Source organism: Talaromyces marneffei, chromosome 4 (genome assembly GCF_009556855.1).
Source record: "Talaromyces marneffei chromosome 4, complete sequence".
Lineage (NCBI taxonomy): Eukaryota > Fungi > Ascomycota > Eurotiomycetes > Eurotiales > Trichocomaceae > Talaromyces > Talaromyces marneffei.
In genome coordinates, this window is record NC_072351.1 from 2,422,397 (window position 1) to 2,445,004 (window position 22,608).

A 22,608-nucleotide genomic window follows, 5' to 3' on the forward strand; every position below is an offset into this window, starting at 1 on the left:
CAACCATAGCAGAGATGAGATGGGTGCTACGTAGTACGTACGCAGCGTCCAGCCATACGAGATGAAGATCGCATTTTTTGTTTAAGCGTATGACCTGACCGTACATGATGCATCTCATTCTTCTCGATGGAGGGGCTCCAACTTCCAAGGCACTCGAACGCATGTGGAGAACAGCAGACGACGAGAAGCAGGAAAGAAAAATTTTAAGCTCGATTGCGGATCTGAGAGAAATTCGAGTGGGTACGCGCTACGGATGCCTGTGAAGGGGATCGAGATGTCTTGCCGATTGTATGTAGTACTACTGTATTGCTAGATCAGATGGATAGCGACGCTCCCCAGTTAGACTTTTGAATGCCAAGTAGATACCCTAATCAGCAGGTACGTACAATTGAGTAGCTGCGTAGAGTACGTACTCTGCAGAGGGAGAAATAGACAGAATGAAGATCACAAAACCCACTTTGTTAGAAATCTACTTAGTTATACTACGAAGTAACAGGAATTGCTGAATACAGCATTGATCTACATGGTAATTCTCCTAGCACGCAGCGCAGACCTCTCAGTCCTTCCTGTAAAAGCTGTAGTAGGAGGTCAGAGCCGCCGTGAAAATGCAATGCTCGCAGTTCAGAACCAGCTGCTACACATCGCACAAAGAATAGATTGTCAAGATATTTATATATCCCTTAATATTTGACCGAATAAACTTAGACTCGGTAAAAAGTAACACAAAGAACAAAAGAAAAAAAAAGAAAGAAAGAAAAAAATTTTCGAGCCTAGATACAGTGAGCCAAAGTTTTGCTGGCTCTGTTGCCGGGTTGACCAAGCCGCCTCATTTTGTATGGAGTACAATGTACGGAGTACACCGTATACCTGTATTTTTTTTTTAGTAGAAATCCTGAAAGACTGCAAGAATAGCAAGAAAGCGATTCTTTTTCTTTTCTTATTAACAAAAGCTCATTCTTATCCAAATCTATATATAGGAAGTAACTAGGTGCTGAATGGATGTCGGGTATTTCCTTGCATCCAGTATGTAGCAGCTAATTAGCTATTCGCTCCTTGATTCCACTGGAGATCCAAGGCACAACTCCATACCTACCCGGTCGTCGTACAGTACTCCGTAACTACATACTACATCCTACGGCGGAGTACGTACATAGTCAAAGCCTAAAACCAATAATCATCGCACTAACCCGTCTAGATTGCTAGCCGTGCAAGTCAGTTTGGAGCTCCGTCAGACGTGGGCGGTTGTTGCTGAGCAGCGCGTGTCGGCCTTGACTGAGTTGGTTCTAGCCTTGTTCTCTGCCCTATGAGACGGCTAATCGCTCGGAATTTGGGCGTAGCTGGTTGGCTGGCCTGATTCGTTTAGATTAATTAATCCGACGACTAGAATATCGTTACTACAGTGATCGCTAAGGAGCCTCCGTCGTCAAGGAAGGACGGACTGAAAGTAAAGCCCCGTACAGGGCTGCACTCAGCTCTTGTACAAGCCAATACGGCGGAGGGTTAGGGTTGAAACCAAGGGCTGAAGGGACGACCGCAAGGAGAATATATACTTTATATAGTTCGTTATAGTCACTGGATACTAGATGCTGGAAGTTAGATTCGAGATAATTATCTCTAATTGATCTTTAATTGAAAGTAAGCAGTAGTTAAGTAAGAAGCAAGTACTTAAAGTATGTATTCAAGGAGAATACCTTACATGCTTGTTCCTTGCCTGAGCTCACATCGTTGTCCCCTTGTCCCGCCAAGCTATGTAATGACGTGGGCCACTAAGGTACAGCTGGAACGTGTTACTCTTAGCTACGACCTGCTAGTTAACCTTACGGAGCACTGTGTAGGGGGTTTGTGACCTGTGGCCACCCCGTGCGAGTAAGTATCTTCCGAGAGCGCCTGCACTGTATTCTGTAGGCTCTAGAGTGTAGTGTGTCCCGTCCTCCTGTCCCCCCGTCCAAGCAAGTATCGCCAGCATCGTGTCGAGATACTGGAAGAGTAGACAGATACAAAGAACACAAAGCGTACAAAGAGAATACTAGAATAGAATGCTCCTCCTGTGTAAATACAATGAACACCAAGTATAGCAAGTAATTCAGTACGCATCAGTAAAGAATCGGTATTAGGGTAAGTACCGTGCGTACCCAGGACGCAGCTGGAGATCTCCCCACTTGACCTGCCTTTTTGCTGGTTGCCCATTGCAACAAGTCTCTTCCTCTTCCTCTTCGGCTTCACACTACCCTCTCTCTTTAACTCATATTTTCCTTCAACATTCTTTCTTCCTTTCTTCTCTCTCTCTCTTTCTTCTCCATCCACAACGGTGTCCATTGGTCGTCACGACCTTGTTCTCTCTCTCTCTACCTTTACTTCTCTTCCTCTTCTTCTGTCGTACTCTTCATTCCGAATACTCTCACGACAGACTGATAGATACCTCGCCGTCGATAAATACCAATCGTCCAGGCCAACTGTCGAATGATACTCACGATCGCTTACGAATTGGACTGCTAGTTCTCTGTTGGAAATAATGTCGATCTGAACCTGTCGCTCGCGTTCGCCGTGCCGTCACTTCGCTTCTCACCCTCCGTTGGACAACATTACTGGAAGGATTGCAGAAGGATAGAGTTGGAAAAACAATTGACAACACAATTGGAAGAAAAAAAAAAGAATACAACTTTCTTGGGGCTGTCGTCTGTTGGAAGAGAACAAAAAATTCGTCTCACATCATTTGGATGATCGTTTATGGGACAACAACCACCAGTTGAGCTGAATTGATCGTCGTCTCATCCAACTCAACATGGAGCATTCTTCACCACTAGCTGCCATGCAGCCGCCTTCGATGATGTTTGGCCGTTGTTTCGCAAACGATGCTCCGAAATTTCGATCATTGGGCGGGATTGGTGGATTTGGGCCCGGCAGCTTCAATTTCAAGGACTTGTCTATGAAGAAGCCTCCCACTTCGGATTATTTCCATGTCAAACAATTCACAGGTCCTTCTCCCGCCGCAAGTTTGGCTGCCGATTTGTCTCAGAATTTCCACATCGACCAGAGGTGAGTTAAAACAACAGCTTCAATGGGACGCTATTGCTGACTTTGATAGCCCACAATTGGCCACGCCTCGTCGATCATTGTTTTCAGCAAACATATTTGCAGGAACTGGACGTGGTAAGACAGTTACCAAATCCGCTTCCAGCTTCATGCTAATGTTTGCAGACGAAATGATGACCACACCCCCATTGCCGGCCTCTTCGCCCATGACCGATATGATGGAAACCTCCCCCCTTCCTCACAAACTTCCATACACTATTGCAACGACAAGTGTGGTGCTCCAGTCACCAACTCCAGAATTGGACTCGTCTGCTAGCACTAGCACAGGGTCCTCCTTGCAGGCCTCGCCCATGGAAGACGATTCGCCTATTATGCCTCAAGAGTAAGAAGCATTTCCTTTGTCGAGTAGAGTAAACCTTACTAATATTTGAAACCAGCCGTAGACGCCCGCCACTTCTACGGCCGTCTTTGCTTCGCACCAAATCCTATTCCACGCAGACCGGAGCCAGCAGAACCGCCCCCGAAAGCCAATGCCCCCCCTTTCAGTTCGGCAATGGAACCAGTGGCTTGTCCAACTCAATGTCTCTAGCCGACATATTCAATGAGTCGTCGCCGCCACAGGATCGGATGAGCGTCAAAACATCGTCTTCTAACTTGCTTGGTCCTCGTTTAAGACAACCATTTTCTGGTCGTAGCAGTGGTTCTGCATCTCCTGTGCCTAATGCTGTCCGTAAGCACGCTACTGGAAATCCTTTTATGCGCCCACGAAAGCAGTGCAGAAGGTCCCTCAGTATGTTTGAACATCCAGAGGATATTGTACGTCAGAAGCAGCCGGATGTGGTTCCTGAGCCGACTCTAGCATCCATCATGGACGAAGAGCCTACACACACTCTTCAACTGCCGCATTTTGTTCCTGCGGATCAACCTGATAGCCTGCCCCGTATTGAAAAAGGTGTATTGGTTGATATTTTCGATGGAAAATTCAAGGACCGATACGAAAACGTGATGATTATCGATTGTCGATTTGAATATGAATACGAAGGCGGACACATCAACGGGGCTGTTAATTATAACGACAAGGAGGTTTTGGCCAACAAACTCTTTGCAGACCCCAAGCCAGGCACAACTATTATTTTCCACTGCGAATACTCTGCCCACCGGGCTCCCATCATGGCATCCTTTATCCGCCACAAGGACCGCGCGTTTAACATTGAACGATACCCCAACTTGACTTTTCCGGAAATGTACATTCTGGACGGAGGATACAGTGCATTCTTTGCACAACATCGATCTCTCTGCTATCCCCAGAATTATGTGGAAATGACATCCAAGGAACACGAATTTGCTTGCGAACGAGGGCTTGGAAGAGTCAAACAACGATCAAAGTTTATCCGCGCGCAGACATTTGCTTTTGGACAGCAGTCTCCTCAGATGGAAGACAGCCCGACAGGACGCTGCCGCAGCAGCAACAATGACCGTGTTCGAGGACTAGATTCGCCTTTTGAAGCGCCCGAAGCTGGACGCATGCCCGGCCGTCGTATGCTTTCCTACTGATGGCATACATCTCGCCCTTGATGGGTGACTACCTTACGGTTTATGCCTATTGCCGATTACTCCAACACTACATGACGTATATCATGCTTGTCATGCCTATCCCTATGTCTTTTATTTCCTTTTCTTCTTTTGACCTTTCGGATTTCTTCTCCAAGACCGCATCTTCTTCTCCTCGCCTCACCTCCGTCACAAACTGTATCGATACATCCCACCCACCGAAGGAAGAAATTTCATACATTGTATAAGATGACTATTCATACAATGTTCTCGATACCCAGGCGCACTCGGTTTTGCCTTTTTTTTTTTTTTTTTTTTTTGATTCTTCGTGCTATGGGCACCCTTTTTATTTTCTTTACGACATGACTGATTGTCTTCGAGCCAGCCTTTTTTTTCTTCTTATCCCTTATGTGAATTTGACCCTGCCATGACGGAAACGCGACAGTCGACTACAGCTACCGACTCGATCGCCTACATATTCTACAAACAACTACCTCATTTCCTATGTGACGAACTGCTCAGATGGTAGCAAACCTGCCACCATCAACATTACGACATACCGGCGAGACATGGACAATCCCTGCATATATTTGTTGGATTGACTAACTTCCTCTTCTCTGCATCGTATTCCAATCTACTCTTTTAATCGACAACCGAAATCACTTGAATTCTTTTGTACACTTTCCGCCGTACCCGTTTTCCAAACGATACAACCACAACACAACGACAATACTGTCTAAAATATTCGTCCGAGTCTGTTGTGTCTTGTTTAATATTGCATGATTGTGGAGGATTGTTTTGTCAACTATGCATTCCACGTTTTGCATTCTAATCTCGTTAATTACTGTCATCTTGGACGTGTACGCACACAAAAGGAAGAATTGTACATATACATATTCGGAAAACAAGCGAAGGAAGGGAAGCATAAGATACAGCAGTGGGTGTGTATGTAGCTTGAGCTATGAAATATCCTTATTTTAACTGCCAGTGTTTTAAATCATTTGTAAGTTAGTTGTAACTACTTGATGAGATGGAGATAGAGGATTAGAGATCGGATAGGGCTGGTGATTTGGTCCCCACCCTGAAAAAGGTACATCCCCACCCAGCCAAGTACCTATCCTATCCTATAGGACCTTGAATTTACTCCGCATTATTTTTCACCAACACAACACAAAATCAACACAATGAACTAAACACCTCCTCCCCCCGCCCGAACCCCCTTCGACAAATCCATCATCAACCTTTGAATAATTAAGAAACAATAGAAGAGATGGACATGGAAATAGACGACATCCTCGCCTCCGTCGACCGCGATACAAACTTCTCCTCCCCCGAATCCGTGACCATCGACCACCAACACCTCACGCGGCTATGGGTCGCCGAACGCGCGGTGTCGGAATTGTTGCCTTGGCCTGGTCAATTGATGGATAGGATGATGGAGAGGGTTCGGAAGCAGGTCAGCAGCTCTCCTTTCCCCCCAATCAATTGAAAGAGAAGAAAAAAGAAAAAGAAAAGAAAAAAAAAAAAAAGGGTGGAAATGGCTGATTTTTTGTTTTTTGTGGTGCTCTCAGGTTGAGAATATAGAAGATCTCACGGCGTCTTCGTACGAGAACTCGAATACGGATAATAATAGCGCCAATAATAGTAATAATAATAAGAATAATACGCTCAATTTGAAGCTGTCGATATTGCAGACCGATTTGTCGCGGACACAGTACTTGATTCGGTCGTACTTGCGCCAGAGGTTAAGCAAAATCACAAAGTTTGCGATGCATTACCTTGTTCTTATATCGCCACCCGCGCCGTCTCCAGCAACACAATCGCCAGACAATCCGGAAAGTGGTGGTGTCAGGACGGAGGATACGCTCCCCAACCCTTCCTCATCCGTCGCAACAAGTCCGCTGTCGGAATCAGAAGCACACTTCCTATACTCGCACCAATATCTCCTCGCCTCACACTACCGCCTCAGCTTTTTGGCGTCCTTTCCGCCGCAGCTCAGGCGTCTGGATGACAATGCCGGCGGCACGAGTATGATCCAGGGCCCGGATATGCGTGAAGTCGTTGTGGTGAGGTGCTTGGTGCCTGAGGTTGCCATGGTGGTTCCGGCGGATGAGATGCTCGATCAGGAGAGGGAGGGGGAGGTAGTTATGAGAATGGGAGAGGTGTGGGTGGGGAGGTGGGAGGGTGTTAAGAAGGCGTGGGAGAAGGGGGATGTTGAAATCTTATAGTTTTTCCTGTTCGACGAGCATGGAGTTTGGAGTATATATAGAACAGTGTGGGTTGCATTGCATATAGTTTTTTTTTTTTGGTTTGGGGGGATGTACTTGGTGCATTACATGAGTTACGAGAGAGCACAGTTGATTCCAGATATGTACAGTCATGGATTCTGTATCACGGAATGCGACGACGAAAACGCTCCATTTAGATAAAAAAAATATTAAAAACTAACGCCGCCCAAGCAAGCCCATATATGCGCCTGAATTATGCGTCTAAAAGCAACCCATCCTGCCGTATGATGCTAAAACAACTGGGAAGAAAAACAAAAAAAAAAAAAAGTTATGCTACGTAGCTATAAGCCGGAGGATCAGAATCTGGAATTCGTTCCAGATATTCACGATCAATTAGACTCTCGATTCGTTTCTTGATCATGTTCACGTCCGGCACGAATCGCGCGGCGAGTTGGCTAAGGACTTCAGTGAGGAGTTGTGAGTGAGCGAGTTTTTTGCGTTGTCTGCCTCCCAGATTAGTAATTTGTAATAGAAAAAGGAAAAAAAAGGGAGAGGGGGAGGCATACTTCATTATCCTAACAACTGCAGCTTCGATAGTCCCCCCTCGCTCCTCATTCATCTTCTTCTCCGTCTCGCTACGCTCATTCTGATTCTCGACTTTGTTTCCACCGCTGCTCACCACGCCAATACGCACTTTTGTGAACTGGCTCTTGAATGAAGCATTATAAAAGAATCGATCGGTGCGTTTGACGTCTTTGCTCATGGGATCTTTTTTCAAGACCCGGGTTTTGGGGGCGACGGCGAGAGATTGTAGATTTCGGATGAGATCGTGATCTGGGATGCGGGTGCGTGCTTGGATTTCTTCGTATGTTAATGAATCGTCGAGAGGAAGGTCGTTGAACAGCAATAGGATAATCATTGCATAGGTCGATACGTTCAGATCATGACGGGCATACTTTCCCTCTGCGCGAGGAAAGGTTGCTCGGATATCTGCCGTTCCCATGGATGCCTGCCATGACAGTTTCCTGCCGCTGTGTTTATCGAGATAGAATTTCTCAAAGCTTTGTCGCACTGTATCCACATCCTTCGGGAAAATGCAAGGCAATTGCGCATCGTCGTCCTTGGAGCTTGACATGATTTCCATAGGCCACATGGTACTTGTCAAAACGCTGATTTCTAATTCGAATCTCTTCGAGTCTGCTGCTGTTCGTGACATGTGTGCCTTGTAGTTGTTCGTCAAGTCCTCCGACACCGCCATGTCCTTGAACATGGCTTCCAGACGTTGTGTGAATTGGTTACCGACCTCCATCTTCATCTTGGAGATCATTTGTCGCTCAACATCCATGCTGACTGATCGTTTCATCAACAGCCGTCGTGAAAGATGTTTCTTGTAGTATGTCTCAAACAAGTCCTTGTCGCGAATATATCGCAATAGTGTAATTCCATTATCCAAAAGACTGTCGACCTCTGCATCTGTCTTGCCCTTGATTCCCTTCTTTAAGTTCTCGTCGAAAAACAACGACAGGTACTCCGAGCTTCGATTATTCGAATTGATGAAATCCGAGAAGCTGTTGGTAAATGACGTGTGCATGCCCTGATCCGACGCAAAAGCTCGTTCCCATATCGTGTCAAACTTCTTTTTAAGATTCAAAATATCATCCACCCATTTAATTGCCGCGGCTGTCTGTTGGTTCACTGGTGGCGCCGCCGGTTTCTCTTTTTCTGATTTCTTCTCGCCATCGGCTTCTGTCGATTTGGCTGGGGGAGGCGCTGTCGCAAACGCTTTGGCCGCGGCATTTACCTCGTTACCCAGCTGAACAATGCGCGTTTGAATGGATTTTGTTAATGCGCTCTTCTTCGGATCAATGCGAGCATTGAGTTCGTATACATTGGCAAGGTCTTGAACCTTGTCATGGTCCAGCATATACCTCACTCCACTACCTTCAAGATTGATCACGTCAGTGATATTCTTGCTGATTAATTGTTCATCAATCACCGCTTTGATCTTCTGTTCCGAATATGACGATAAAGTAGCGCGGCAACGCTCTTCCTCCTCTGATATTCGTTCGGAGCTGACACGGCAGAATGTAGCTGCATCAGCGGTTTCAAGTAATCGTCGTCCCTCGTTCTGGTAGAAGATTGTGCTGATCTGAAGATAGGCAGGTTCAAAGACCGAAAGGTATAGCTTGGCTGACTCTTCTTCCTCTAGCGTTTCGTAGAGTCCTTCTAACATGTAAATGCAATGCCGGACGAGAGGTCGATCGATCATCTCTCCCGTTCGTTCCAATTGAATCATGAAGAGGATGGTAGACTCGAGGATTTTGTATATAGTGAGGCTGCTATCCGGTACAGCGGAACGTAGGACGTGGTCTCGAAACAGACACATGGACACTGTATATATCGAAGGTTTCTGATCATTGTTCATCACCTTGTCCTATTTCCCAAAAAAAAAAAATCAGTATTATGAGTACCGTATGTCCCGACCAAACCTACCATATACATCAGCACGTCCGTGATCATTCCCATACAAAGCTGGTGATCTTCCCAAGCCCCCCTCATCGCCGTCAGAAACCTCTCCCCAGCAGCCCTACGCTCATTCGCTTGATCGGTGGTATCCGTAGGCTCAATATTGAGAAGTAGTACCGGCGACACCGAGGACATAATATTATGACTGACGAGACTGCTCAACCATTGCTGTTCTAGTTGCTTGACCCGCTCGTATAGTTCGTCGCCTTTACCCATCAACACGATTCTGTATGAACTGCGATAGAGCTCTTCGAACGATAAGGACGAAGCGTTCTTGGTGTGTATTTCGCGTAACGCAGAACCGAGTACGGCCCAGATGGCTTCGAAGTCATCGTTTTTGCTGCCTAGTGCCTATCGTATAGTTTCTTGTGAGGTGGATATGATAGATTAATAATGAGAGAACGTATGACTTACCCTTCTAGGAGCGCGGACCTTTTGCCTTGCTCTCATCGCCATCTTTATGACACGCAAAATATGTAAATGTTGAAGGTAAAAGTGTATTCGGCGATGGTGAAGTAGAGCTCAACAGGCGGGGCCGTGAAGCCGTTGAGGGGTTATGGGTGATAAAAGCCCGAGATTGACACGGATCAACGTTAGACAAGAGGTTCCATTTGAAGTAAACATAAAACCCAAGGGTCAGTTAAATGAGACCGGATGATAGCGAACTGAACCAGCGCCGAGTCTAGCTTTTGTTGTACGTGACCGTCTTCTTGATCCAGAGCTCCTCCGCGATCTTCTCCTGAAATGTAAAAGCGGAAAAAGTGTTGATCCGTCGCAACTTTTGAGAAGAGCTTCAAATATTGCCTCCGCCACGACAATGACATATTATAAAAAGCCTTACTCCAGACTTTGCTTCATCCTCATATTTTACCAAATTATCGGACATCTCTTGAACACTTCAGTACACTCTGACCGTCTATCAAAATGCGTTCATCAGCAACTCTCCTCCGTCTTTTCCGCACCTCAAGCGGACATCTCCCCCGAGCTCGAAATATCTCCAAAGCTCCATCTCCATTCAATGCATACAGACCATTACCACTGTCATCAAGAGCCGGCTCACTATACGCATATAATTCCCGAAGATACAACTCCAGCTCCTCAGACGCAGCGGATATAAATCCACGACCACTGACCGACCGTGTCCCCAATGCATCCGTCGACGCAGCTAACGCCGAGCAAAACGCCGCACGACGAGCTGAGGAACCAGCTTATCGTATCGTATTCACTTGCAAACCCTGTGGTGAGCGGTCAGATCATCAGATGTCCAAGCATGGATACCACAAGGGCACGGTTTTGATTACGTGTCCCTCATGCCATGCCCGTCACATCATTAGTGACCATCTTGGTATCTTTATGGATGAGAAGAGTTCGCTGGAGGATATTCTGGGTACGAAGGGGATGAAAGTTACGAAAGGTGTTCTGAATGATGATTTGGAGATTTGGGAGGATGGGTCTGTGTACAAGGCTGGGTCGAATAAGGAGGGCGTTGATATCAGCTCGGATGTCAGCCCTAAAGAGACACCTTGAATTATTCTATTCAAGGAGCTTTCATTTGATAGGCGCCGTAACACGGGGCCCCTGTAATATATTCTGTACATATGGGAAAGTGGTTTGTTGGTTTGGTTTACGCAGCGTTGCAGGCACGGGTTTGGGTTCAACTGTATTATAGACAATGGACTAGTGCTAGTTCATGATACTTCTCAATTCACTTTTGATATCATTAAACTATTTACAAAGATATTTCCACAAATAACGCTATACAATGGACATTCTAGAAGCCTCGTCTCCGCTCCCTGAATTCCTGTCCCCTCTCTTTCCTCTTAACATGCTTCCTATCATTCTTACGTTTCTTCTCGCGGCCAAACTTCTCTGGATCAGCAACAGCTTCAATACGACGTTTGGCCCGTCGTTGTTCCCGGCGTGCTCGGATATTCTCCTGGATACGAGCCATTTGGTCAACATACTCGGTTGTACCGAGCTTCTTCTGCAGCAGGTCGAGAATTTCCTGTGCGTTTGTAACGAGGGACTTCCAGCCTGTCTGGAAGTCTGGATCGTTGGATCGAGGAGCAGGAATGTTTGGATCGATCAAGTGCTGTAGAGGCAGAAGGATGATTGGCAAGAACCCTATAAGCTTGTCGGCGTCTAGATGACGACAAACTGCCGCCAAAAGAGCCATGGTTGAAGATTTTGGTACAAGTGCACTAGCTTTTCCGGAAATCGTTTCTCGGCGTAATATGTTGGAGATCTGCTGGAAGATGTAGCGTAAGAGACTCCTTGGCGAGGCGACCTCCGTGTTATCAACCTTTTCTTCTTCTGCATCGCTTTCATCATCTGGTCCATCCTCTTTGGCTTCCTCGGCCTCCTTTGAAGAAAACTCAACACTATTAACTGTAAAGCATCGACTTAAAAAGACAATATTGCGGACGCTCTGCATAGCAAGTTCTTCGCTGACACCTGGAACTTGCATAGAACGAATACTGCCGCGGACGAGTTTGATCATTCCATCCTTGTCAAGCTGGAGACCATATTTGCCAGCCAACGGAACATTAGCATAACCTTCAGTCGCATTTGTTTTTGCTAGATCTGCAAGCCACAATCCAACTAAGTTTGCTGCACAGGTCTTTACCCAGGCGTGTGGATAGAAGAGAGACTCCTGGACGCTAGACCACAAGCCCAAACACTTTTCACTGAACGCAACTGAAGGTACTGCTTTGCATACCTTGAGGAACAATTGCCACGAGAAATAGACTGTCTCCCAATCCTCACTTTCCGTGTCTTCAATGATCGGATTGATGAGCTCGGGCAATGTTTCAACTACAAAGCGGCTTTCCTTTTCTTTCTCGGTACCTTCCGCCTCAAAAAAGACCCTCATAGCCTGCAGACCAGTGTTTGCGAGTTGTTTGTTCTCTGTCTGCTCAAGCCAAGAGTGTAATGGCTTCAACATGATCTGTAAACGTTCTTTATCGGCTCTTCCAAAGAATTCACTGAGAAGAAGACCAGCCATTTGACGGCATTCAGAAGTCTCGTCGTTGGCCATGACCAGCATAACCGGTAAGAAGAAAGTGCTGATGATATCTTGACCAAGGTCTCCACCAGTTTTGTTCAACAATCGATGCACTGCTTCCATGACAGATTCTCGTCCCTCGCGGTGTTGGTATTCAAAGTTCTTCGCAAGGAAAGCAAGCTGTTTGGACCAGCGAGACTTGGCTTGGGGATATTCCAATAAAAAGTGAACGTACACCCCTCGAGCCAGATCGCGAGCAGCTTTGGTTTGGTTGGTAACCATCATCCTTGCAATATTGTCCACCAACTCGTAAATTTCAGGAACAAGGAACTTCCTGTCCATCACAGCGCGGATGAAATTAAAGGTTAGGCCCTGACGATCAGGTTCCTCGATATCATTCGAAAGACGCTTCAATAGATAAGAGAGATGGTTATCTCTCAATTCAACTGTCTTTCGTTCTCGCAACACTGAAGCGATAAACTTGAGTGCTGCTTGTGCGGCTTCCGTGTTGGTGCTTGGAGCTTCTTTGACGACTTTGACAGCCTCGGCAAGATAGGTCGACGCATTTCGGTCGAGCTCAGGTAAAGGTAACTTGATGATGGTTGAGAGAAGACGCATGGCAGAGATCTTAACTTCTTCATAGGATTGAATCACTGCATCTCCAACGATGGGCAAGAAGCCAGCAAGATTGTTTGCGGTAAGAAGGGAGCTGTACTTATTCAGAACAGATCGGAGGACGTCCAACGAAAACCTCGATAGCTTGTAGAGATACGACGAGGTCGTTCCACGTTTCTCTCCCCTCTTCATACCTTTCATGTTGATTAGAAACCGGCGGTTCCTAGCTGACTCTGTAGAAGATGGCGCCTGTGACTCGTTGGTATCTTTGTACGATTCTTTGATCACTTCGTAGCAAAAGACAAGAATATCCCGGCTCTCAGCACCCGGATTTCGTAATAGGCCAAGGCCTATTCTCCTAAACAGCTCATCAATCTTCCTCACTAAGACAGCTGTAAGTTTCTCCCGAAGGAGCATCTGTAAAGGCGCTATAAGCGCACCCAGGCGTGTAACAGAGCTATTCTTAGCCAGTAACTCCATTGAGTCGTAACTCTTACTGCTCTTGACTTCTTTCATCTGACTGACATAATCCTCGGCATCTTTCTCCTGGCCGACAACTCCAAAGATATCATCCATCACAATTGCAACGGCTTGCTCGAGACAGTGATCCAAAGAGCCTTGCTCAAACTCATCTGTAGTCGATACGAGGATTGAATGTACGGTGAATGAGAGAACGTGAAGCTGATAACCACGAGCCAGGGCGGTCCTCAGCTCTTTCAAGATATAACCAAAGTAGGTTGGACCCAGAATGATTGCAATATCCGCGAGAGTCTTCCTGGCATTGTCTCGGGAGTCTTGTGCCTTACTTCGTAGAACGTAACAAACATCCAACAGAACTGCCGGTAAACGAATGGCCATATCTTCTTCAGGTAAAAGTTTGAGTAGCTTAATACTGGTCACAGCAACAGGGAGACGAAGACTCATTTGGGCTTCATCTTTATGATGCACAAACTGCGTCAAGAATGGCAAAAAGTGAGTTGTCAGCTCCGTCGCAATTTTTTCTGGTGCAGGGAGAGTCAAAGCTAAACGGCATTTGACAGACTCCTCTGGAGTAGATTCTCCGTCTACCTCCATCGTATCCTCAGGATTTGTTTTCGGATAACGCTGTGTAAAAGCAGTTGACAAGGCATCGGTCATACGACTCAGCAATCGGATCATGTTTCTTTCAACCTCGGGTTTGCTTGTCATATTTGCACGATATCTGCGGAAAATCGCTCGAAACTGATTCCACTCTAACCACTCGGCTAGTCCACCCAGAGTTGCAACAGCCTCTGCAGCTAGGTTGTGAGCGGTCTCATCCTCGGCGATGTTAAACACAAAGTGCTCAACTAAAGGAAAAAATACCGAGCTGATATTCGAGGAGTTAATCTTTCCACTTGAAGCCTCACTTGCAAGTCTGCGTAGAGCACGCATTCGTCGATGTTGCTGGATGTGAAGAATGTTGTTGAAAAATGAAGCCTCCTCATCCCCAGCAACTAATAACACATACAAGTCCTGAACACTTGGCAGAGTAGGATTGAGTTTGACGAAATGACCCAAAGTTACTACAAATTCTGATCGTACTTGCTCAGATCGTTGACGCACGCCGTTCTGGAGAGCCGGTAGCAAGACGCTGTCTCTGAGGGCAGCAAAGCTCGATGGGCTCGATTCACCATCTACAGCCCTTTCAATAAACCGTTTGATGCCGTGCGAAGCACTCGATCTGATGGAAAGTTCATGTTCATCCTTAACGTGGTACAGCATGTTGAACAAGAGAGGGCGCCATTGTTTGGGGCTTAGACTTGTCCATAGATTTTCATTGATCTTCCTGAAAGCCGCAAGTCGTCGATCATAGTCAATGCTATCCAGCTTTGACGTGTCAATAGAATTGAGGTCAGCACAGAGCGCGCTAACCTCCTCCAGCTCAGGATCGTGTTTGGCGAATTCATGTAGAACAGCAGACAAGACATTACGGTTCTGGTCATCCTTGAAATAGTCGAAGAGAGATGACACTGTGCAAAATACTTCCTCGGCGAAGGCAGGATCCTTATCGATTGATGATAAAGGTATGAAATGCTGTAGAGAGTGTAATAAGCCTGACTTGGTTTTGGGTGAAATCTTGTCTTGTGGCTGTCGTAAAAGATAGGTCGATATACGAACGAGACTGGCAATCTCAGACGATGTCTCCACACAAGGTGCTATCAGAGATAAGGTTTCCACAGCAGACACAAGAACAGGACGTGCAGGACTTGATTGCAATAGCTTGCTGAGATGGCCTAGAATGCGGTCCACATATGGCGCAAGTATCTCTTCGCGTATAGCCTGGAAGGAAATATCGCTCATTTCTCCGGATTCCTCAACCGCGCGACCAGTAGACTGATTGATAATAGGCTGTACTATCTGTTCCAGAATAAAAACCTTGACATCATCTCGAGCAGATGGAACAGTCAATGTGTCGACAACGGCGGGTATGACGTCTTTGCTGAATCGTGTCAAGTAGAAAACGGACTTTGGAGCAGAAACCCATTCGTGGAAAAGTCGATGGAAGGAAGAGATGCCTTGCGCGTTCTCGATGGCGAAGTTTTCCAGTCGAGGGTTGATGACTTCGGTGAATAGCAGACCCACGAATGGCGTCCAGTCGATGTCCGGAGCAATGGAGAAGATCATACTGGCGCAGCGAATACCCACACTGCGAACCTCTCGCAGCACTGCGGCTTTGCTTTCTAGATCCGGTGAGTCCAAGGCAAGTAAACGGGAGGCTCGCACAAGACAGTAGAACACTGCATCCATTGACTTGACGGCGTAGGTATGCATGTGACTCTGGAGAGTCTCTAGCATCGTTTCAACCATTTTGAGGAAACCAACCTGCTTCCGTTCGCTGGCTAGCTCCGAATCAAAACACTCATTATCAATCTGGCCGTCCTTTAACAGTTTCACATCATAAAGAACCCCAAATGCAATCTGCACGAATAGTTCAAAGTCTGGCTCAGACATTTGAGCAAGAATACGAAGAATGGCCTTCCGCCTTCCAGTTTGTCCACCAGAGCCAGAACTCGATGCAGCTCTGGATATCATTCGCCCATAGAGGAGTCGTAGAAGAATTGGCAGGATATCTGGCTTGTGACCTTTCTCAATCTTGCTGTCTTCATCATCGATATGAACGAAGACGGAGAGCTCCTCACGAAAGCGTGATTCGTCTAAGATATTGAGCAGATTCTCTTCATAGGGGCGTACACCAGGCGACTTCCATGTAAAAAGACCCTTAAGTGCAGACTTTTGCACCGCAGAATCTCCGTGAGCAGTAAGACTAAGAAGTGCATCATATACTTGAGAAGATTTGAAAAGAGAGCGTGGATTGATGAACTTTTCGAACAAGCCAAGAAGCGCCAGGCGATCCTTGTAAGCCCAAATGGGAGTCGCCTCCTGAACTCCGACAGCCTCGGAGGATTTCCAGTCGGTTTCCACGACCTTCAAACTGTCCGTTTCAGTAGAGGCCCACCTAAGGAAAAGAGGAACAATTTGTCGAGAACGCTTCTCTGCCACCTCAGGAATGACATGCAGAACCTGTAAAGATCGAGCTCTCGCGGTTATGGGAATCAGGTCAGACGCTTTATGGCTTGTATTGAAGCTTTCTATGAGAGCATCCTTCGCATCATTGACTTTTTCGAATTTGGCCTCGAGTATGCTTTCAATCTTTAGAGCATTGTCACATTTGAAGTCGGACCAATTCTTCCCGGGCTCTTCGTCTGTAGATTCATCATTCGTGGCATCGACATTATGCTGCAGCCAGAGCATACACAATTCGGTAACGACTGCTTCTCCAACGGCATGTTGGCTGACATTTTTCAAAGTTTCAGCGGAATCCGCCCACAGTTGTGCCAACTGCTTGGAGAATAAACCAAAGCAGAATTTAGGTACTAATCTGCTAAGCCAAGTATGGTCGATAACCTGTGGGTATAGTAAACCAAGCTTGCGAACCTGCATAGATAGGAATCGGGAGGTCTGCAGGGATAGTTCACTTTCTTCAATTTCGATCGCGATACCTATGGTGTTTTGAAGATCACCAGTTGTTGCTTTGGCTAGCTCGAGTAGTATTTTCAAAGAGAGCAATCTCAACGGCTGTGACGGCGATGTAAGATTGTCAATAAGACCGCCTGCAAGAGAATCTAGATCCTCTTTGCTCTCTGTAATCAGGTTGGGTAGTCGTGTAATATAGTTTAATGTGGCCTCTAGAAATGGTATTCGACGGATAAACCCGGGTCCAACCTTCAGGATCGATTTCCAAAGTGATCTATCCAGTGCATCGCATTGGTCCGCAAGAAAGACATAGGTCTGAAAACCTTGACCACTCGAGAACATATCGAGTGGCTTATCTTCACAAGCCGATTCATCCAATGATCCGGTTACCAACCTATGCAGTGATTGCACTATCTGTGGAAGAAAAGCAGCATCGTTAGAAAGTGAAATTGCCGCGCGGAGTTTGGTATAAGCGTTGAGCATTGCGGCCTCATCCACCAACGGGCCAGGGTTATTCAATTTCTCGAGAATATGCGTTCTCCATTCAGCTGGACAAGCAATGAAGCCTGGTCGTGACGGTATGGATGTGACACAACCGACTTCCTCCAGCTGAATGAGTGATAAACACAAGGCTTCCTCCTTGGCCTTCCAAGAAGAAATCAAGAATCTGGACCACGAAAATTAGCGAAAGCTAGGGAAGTAATATGGGGTTGGAAGTTCTTACCGTTGGAAGTATGGTAGAACGACGATCTGAAATTTTTCAGGCCCGAACTCGGAAAAGGTTGAGCAAAAGGACAAGAAGTAAGGTGCCAGACGCTCGTCGGACACGACTTCCATGATAGGTCGCATAAAAGGCATCATTTCATCCATTGGCGAGAGTTGCAAAGCATAAGCAACTGAAGTGAGGATTCGAGGAATACTATCACGATGAACTTCTAACCCTTGTAATGCTCTTTGTAGCAAAGTTAACAAGCATTGGTGAACTTCCTTCCAGTCTTTGACTCGTGTTGCCTTTCGAGTAGTAACGCAGACAAATATCAAATGCGAGGATAGCTTTAAGTGAGATGCTTTATTTTCAGATTTGCCTGCCTCGACGTATGCGCAAACCACTTTCAGAAGCTCGGAGAAGGTTTCTGACGTTGTAACGTGAATGATGCTTGTGAGCACACCACAGACCACTTCTTCAGCTAATGAGAATTGCACCTCATCATTGACGATAGCATTTTCTATCAGACACTTGAGGATATCCGAAGCATTGGAATATAGACCTCCTTTGATTCCCTTGATGGATTCTGAAAACATGACCATTAAGCCTTCCTTGTAGGTCTCGAGACTTCGAGACTCTGTAGAATTCCGCAGGTCCTCGAAAAGGAATGATATTGCGCGATTTAAAGGGGCTTTATTTTTGTGGTACACAAGTCCAGCTTTGCGAATCAGGAACGACATGGACTCGGCGGCGAATCGAGCAACGAACGGTTTCTGGCGTTCTTTTCCAAGATATGGAGTCATTATGCCCAAAAGTTGTCGTAGATCCGGCACTAGAAGGCGAGAAAGAAATTTAAAAATCCAGGCGAGACACGTGAATGACCATTCTATGACTTCGACATCTGGGTGACTTGCTGCGACGGATGCGACCAAAGTGACACTGGTCGCAAAGTGTTTTTCGAATCGTACGCCCAAATCTCTTGCAAACTGTGATAGCAGACTCAAAAGCGGCTCGATCGATAATTTGTCCCTCTTATCAATAAACTCGACCAGGAGCGCCATAATCTTTTCTTCGTGATATAGCACCTGCGGCAGATTTTCCGAAAGCGAGTTGACACGGCGAACAAACTCGGTGAAGAATTCAGACAGATTCATTTCACTCCAATGGTCCAAAGAGGACCGGAAGTGGGAGAATGTCTCATCATCCTCGCCATCCTCCTCTCCAAAATCGGTTCGTCGCACACGGTGGATCGGATCGATCTTCAATTTCGAGACTCGTTGCGAGAAAGTCTCGAAGCGATGAGACTTTGTTGTTTCTGTGCCTTTCTTCAAAAACTTCGCAGGTTTCCCCCGCGAACTCAATGAAGGTGCCACCATTGTCGGAGAATGGATAGACGACTGAGCGTGGCAGCAGGCAGGTGTTTATGGCATGTTGATATGGCAGATGAGGCAGTCGCTATCAATAAAAAAAAAGTTGTCGGATCGGGATAAACGTTATGCCGCTTATCGTATTCCGCTAGTCCTTATTAGTAAAAAAGCTCCGCGGAGAAGCACGTGACCCGTCCTGATTCTCCAATGACGGCATCCGCTCGTCTCTTCTTCAAAAAACATTAAAACATCCTGATATTGGCGAGTCTGAGAGCTATATGCGCGTCAATTGATATGTTCTGATCATGACTAGGTGGTGAATAGCGACCGGAACAGAAGCAGTATATCTGTGCCATTCAAACAGTGAATCTTTCGTAACGCTTTCATTCCTTGGACAACAACTATTTGAACAATAATGGCATCAAAAATGTATGACTTCCTCTTTCAATTTATCCAAGAATTATACGAGCTGACATTTTGACTAGCTTGGTCCTGGGCAGTGTCAATTGCGCCTTCCAACAAGTATTCACCAAGGTCGCCAAACTTCAAATCAAGCAGAACTTTGCTTTTGCCATTGTGGTTGGCGATCTATTTGGTGAAGGCACGAGTGAGGAGGAGCTGAACCAAATCTCAGCCCTACTTGCGGGCAACATTACCATTCCTCTACCCACATATTTTAGTGTGGGTAAACATCCGATCCCGACCAGGGTTGTTGAGAAAATACAGGCAGACGATGAAGTGTGTCCTAACCTGTATTTCATCGGAAGGAGAGGCACCTTAAAGACGTCGGAAAGCATTCGAATTGCTACTCTTGGAGGTGAGGTCGTTACAGACGGCCAGTCAGACCCAAACATCAACAAGAGATTCTACTCCCTCTACACAGAATCTGACGCCCGTTCGCTTTACGGCGTCCATGATACTGACATCCTGATTACATATGAGTGGCCTAAAGGCATCACAGGACGGTCTCAGGTTCCTATACCAGATGGCAAAGTCGCGCCAGAAGGTGTTCAATGTGTGGCTGATGTTTGCTCAACGTTAAAACCGCGATATCATTTCTCCTCCAAAGCCGACTTTTTCTATGAACGAGAACCATTCTTTCACGTGCCAACAGAAGATAATCCGGATGTGAAGTCATTGACTCGTTTTATCAATATCGCTCCGTATGGAAATACCGGAGGGCAGAAATGGATGTATGCATTTACATATGATCCGAAAGCCCCAATACCCGACACTGTTCCCACTGGAACCACAGTATCTCCTCTTACCACTGTTGCGAGAAAGAGACCTGCTTTAGAAAGCCAAAATGAGGGCTTCCAACGCTTTTCAAGGGGCGGTAATGAGAGACCCCAGAAACGCGCGCGACGACCTCCGCCGGGTCCTGGAGAGTGTTTCTTTTGTCTTTCCAATCCCAACATTGCTACACACATTATTGCTTCAATTGGGAATGACGCTTATTTGACCACAGCAAAAGGTCCACTTACAAAGTCGGATACGTACCCTCTTTTAGGCTTCCCTGGACACATGTTGATTATTCCTCTAATACACTCTCCTACTTTCTCAGCAATAGCGGATCCTGAGGCTCGGAAAAGCACGTACGCGGAGATGCAGCAGTATCGTACTGCATTGAACGATATGGTACGTGAAAAAAGCAAAAGCAGTCTGGGATCAGTCACTTGGGAGGTCAGTCGGGGGAATGGCATCCACGTACACTGGCAATACCTCCCTGTTGCTTCAGACCTGATAGCGAAGGGCTTGGTAGAAGCGGCATTCAAAGTCGAAGCGGAGAACTTGCAATACCCGAAATTTACGTCCTCTACAAATGATGATGGCGCAAACGAAGTTGGTGATTACTTTCGAGTCTGGATATCACAGCCCGCAGCCGACGATGGAGACTCGAAGGAACAAGCGGAGTCGGCGAAGAGCAGCTCAGAAAAGCCTCTGCTTCTGCCACTGACTCCGGACTTCAGATTCGATTTGCAATATGGGCGTCGGGTGATGGCGAAACTGTTGCGACTCGAGAATAGAATGGATTGGAGGGGGTGTGGGCAATCGATAGAGGATGAGGTTGCAGATGTCGAGTCTTTCAAGGACGCTTTCAAGAAGTATGATTTCTCTCTGGAAGAAGAATAGAAATATCGGCCCAAAGTATGAAGAATAGAAGAAAATTAATGCTGGTAGTCGAGTGGGCGTTGACCGGAGGGAAGGAGCAATCCGCCAGGCCAGGCCCAATCACCCATCTCTAGACTCCTTCCATAAAACATCCCTGGAACCTCATACCGAACAAAGCTATTTAGTCCATTCATTGCTCACATTCTTTCTTCTCCATCATCCGCCTGTTAGCTAATCATATCATATCGTTATATGCTTGGACCTCTCTTGACCGAGACTAGTCGAGTCCAGTTACTCATTACAAAGCTCGACATAAAGTCGCCTTATTCGCTTATTGCATCAACAGTGGTGATTTATCAACGATATCAATAGGAGTCAGCAATCCCCGGGACCCGCTTAAGACATCTTTTATCGAGAAGAAAGGAGGAGTCTAATCCTATCAGAAAGCTGGCTCTGTTCGGCTGGATACAACTGTGCGGTTCTCTTTTCTTGGCCCTACGAAGTATAAAAGCTGACAAGAATCTGATTCAGTCCTCATTTCAGATGCTTTTCTGTGCACTAAACTGGACAAGTGACGGCCTGAATCCCATCAATCCAACATGTCGAGCTCGAACCAAACAAATTCCACAACTGCCACCTCTTCCTCCCATTTTTCCTTGACGACCTGGGGTCACCTACAAGTGACTCGTTCTTCATCCTCCAAATCTGGACGAATTCCGATTTCTGAAACAGCAGCATACTCCTGGCTGCGGGTTCAGAAAATCATGGAACTGTCCGTTCAGGTACGTCGGGTTCCCCAAGGCGACCAGCATGCTGGCGTTCTGGCACATATGTTGTGTGTCATATCAACCCGGGATTCTAACAAAAATTCTTCCGCAGCACCAGCCTGAATCAGAATGTCTCGACAACCCGACATCCGCCGATAGTAATGTCAATGCTCTGACTCGGATCAATTCGTCTGCCTCATCATCCGCTTCATCTGTTGCGACAAATGACAGCAATAACGCCATGCAAGAAATGGATAAGCATACGGTGCTCATTGGCAGGACGGATCCGTTGACTCATGGAAAGTCAGTGCCATCAATCACAATCCTCGGGGATGGAGTTGAGAAGTAACTTGTCCACGTCGATGCGAGCCAGTCAACAGAATATGCCCGTAGGTGGCCTGAGTAGAAGAAAATCACCGATATACCCTATAGCGCTTGAAGATACGGTGCTTTGACCATACAGGCCACCGTTTACAACCGAACAGTTCCATGACAGCGCCCTCCACTCAGCTACCTTCCCCTTATCAAACTTCTTGTTTCTTCATTTGTTCTACTACAATGTTTCTAAAACCACTTACCCTATATGCCTTGCAAAGGGTAAAGGAGACTGTATATTTATCAATGTCTGTATCAATTATGGTTTCGAGCCTAAGGCAAAACCTCTAGGTAACGTTCATATAGTAACATATGCAGCATTCCTCGC

At 46.4% G+C, this 22,608-nt stretch overlaps 7 protein-coding genes across 7 annotated transcripts; 5 read left to right on the forward strand and 2 right to left on the reverse strand.

Moving 5' to 3' along the window:
* Positions 1–2,782: 2,782 nt before the first annotated feature.
* Positions 2,783–4,587, forward strand: EYB26_005912 (uncharacterized protein; the record flags this gene model as incomplete). The annotated part of the gene is made up of 4 exons (XM_054265189.1): positions 2,783–3,036; positions 3,086–3,150; positions 3,199–3,415; positions 3,471–4,587. The coding sequence occupies 4 exons, from the start codon at positions 2,783–2,785 to the stop codon at positions 4,585–4,587; spliced, it is 1,653 nt and encodes a 550-aa protein (XP_054121164.1).
* A 1,267-nt stretch (positions 4,588–5,854) lies between these two features.
* On the forward strand, positions 5,855–6,812 carry EYB26_005913 (uncharacterized protein; the record flags this gene model as incomplete). The annotated part of the gene is made up of 2 exons (XM_054265190.1): positions 5,855–6,040; positions 6,156–6,812. The coding sequence occupies 2 exons, from the start codon at positions 5,855–5,857 to the stop codon at positions 6,810–6,812; spliced, it is 843 nt and encodes a 280-aa protein (XP_054121165.1).
* A 328-nt stretch (positions 6,813–7,140) lies between these two features.
* Positions 7,141–9,794, reverse strand: EYB26_005914 (uncharacterized protein; the record flags this gene model as incomplete). Its single annotated transcript, XM_054265191.1, has 4 exons — positions 7,141–7,315; positions 7,379–9,246; positions 9,306–9,689; positions 9,753–9,794. The coding sequence occupies 4 exons, from the start codon at positions 9,792–9,794 to the stop codon at positions 7,141–7,143; spliced, it is 2,469 nt and encodes an 822-aa protein (XP_054121166.1).
* A 468-nt stretch (positions 9,795–10,262) lies between these two features.
* EYB26_005915 (uncharacterized protein) lies at positions 10,263–10,865 on the forward strand (the record flags this gene model as incomplete). The annotated part of the gene is made up of 1 exon (XM_054265192.1): positions 10,263–10,865. One exon carries the CDS (start codon positions 10,263–10,265, stop codon positions 10,863–10,865), a length of 603 nt encoding a protein of 200 aa, XP_054121167.1.
* A 244-nt stretch (positions 10,866–11,109) lies between these two features.
* On the reverse strand, positions 11,110–19,035 carry EYB26_005916 (uncharacterized protein; the record flags this gene model as incomplete). Its single annotated transcript, XM_054265193.1, has 2 exons — positions 11,110–17,620; positions 17,678–19,035. 2 exons carry the CDS (start codon positions 19,033–19,035, stop codon positions 11,110–11,112), a joined length of 7,869 nt encoding a protein of 2,622 aa, XP_054121168.1.
* A 406-nt stretch (positions 19,036–19,441) lies between these two features.
* EYB26_005917 (uncharacterized protein) lies at positions 19,442–21,159 on the forward strand (the record flags this gene model as incomplete). The annotated part of the gene is made up of 2 exons (XM_054265194.1): positions 19,442–19,455; positions 19,512–21,159. 2 exons carry the CDS (start codon positions 19,442–19,444, stop codon positions 21,157–21,159), a joined length of 1,662 nt encoding a protein of 553 aa, XP_054121169.1.
* Positions 21,160–21,737: 578 nt separating this feature from the next.
* On the forward strand, positions 21,738–22,254 carry EYB26_005918 (uncharacterized protein; the record flags this gene model as incomplete). Its single annotated transcript, XM_054265195.1, has 2 exons — positions 21,738–21,920; positions 22,018–22,254. The coding sequence occupies 2 exons, from the start codon at positions 21,738–21,740 to the stop codon at positions 22,252–22,254; spliced, it is 420 nt and encodes a 139-aa protein (XP_054121170.1).
* Positions 22,255–22,608: the final 354 nt, after the last annotated feature.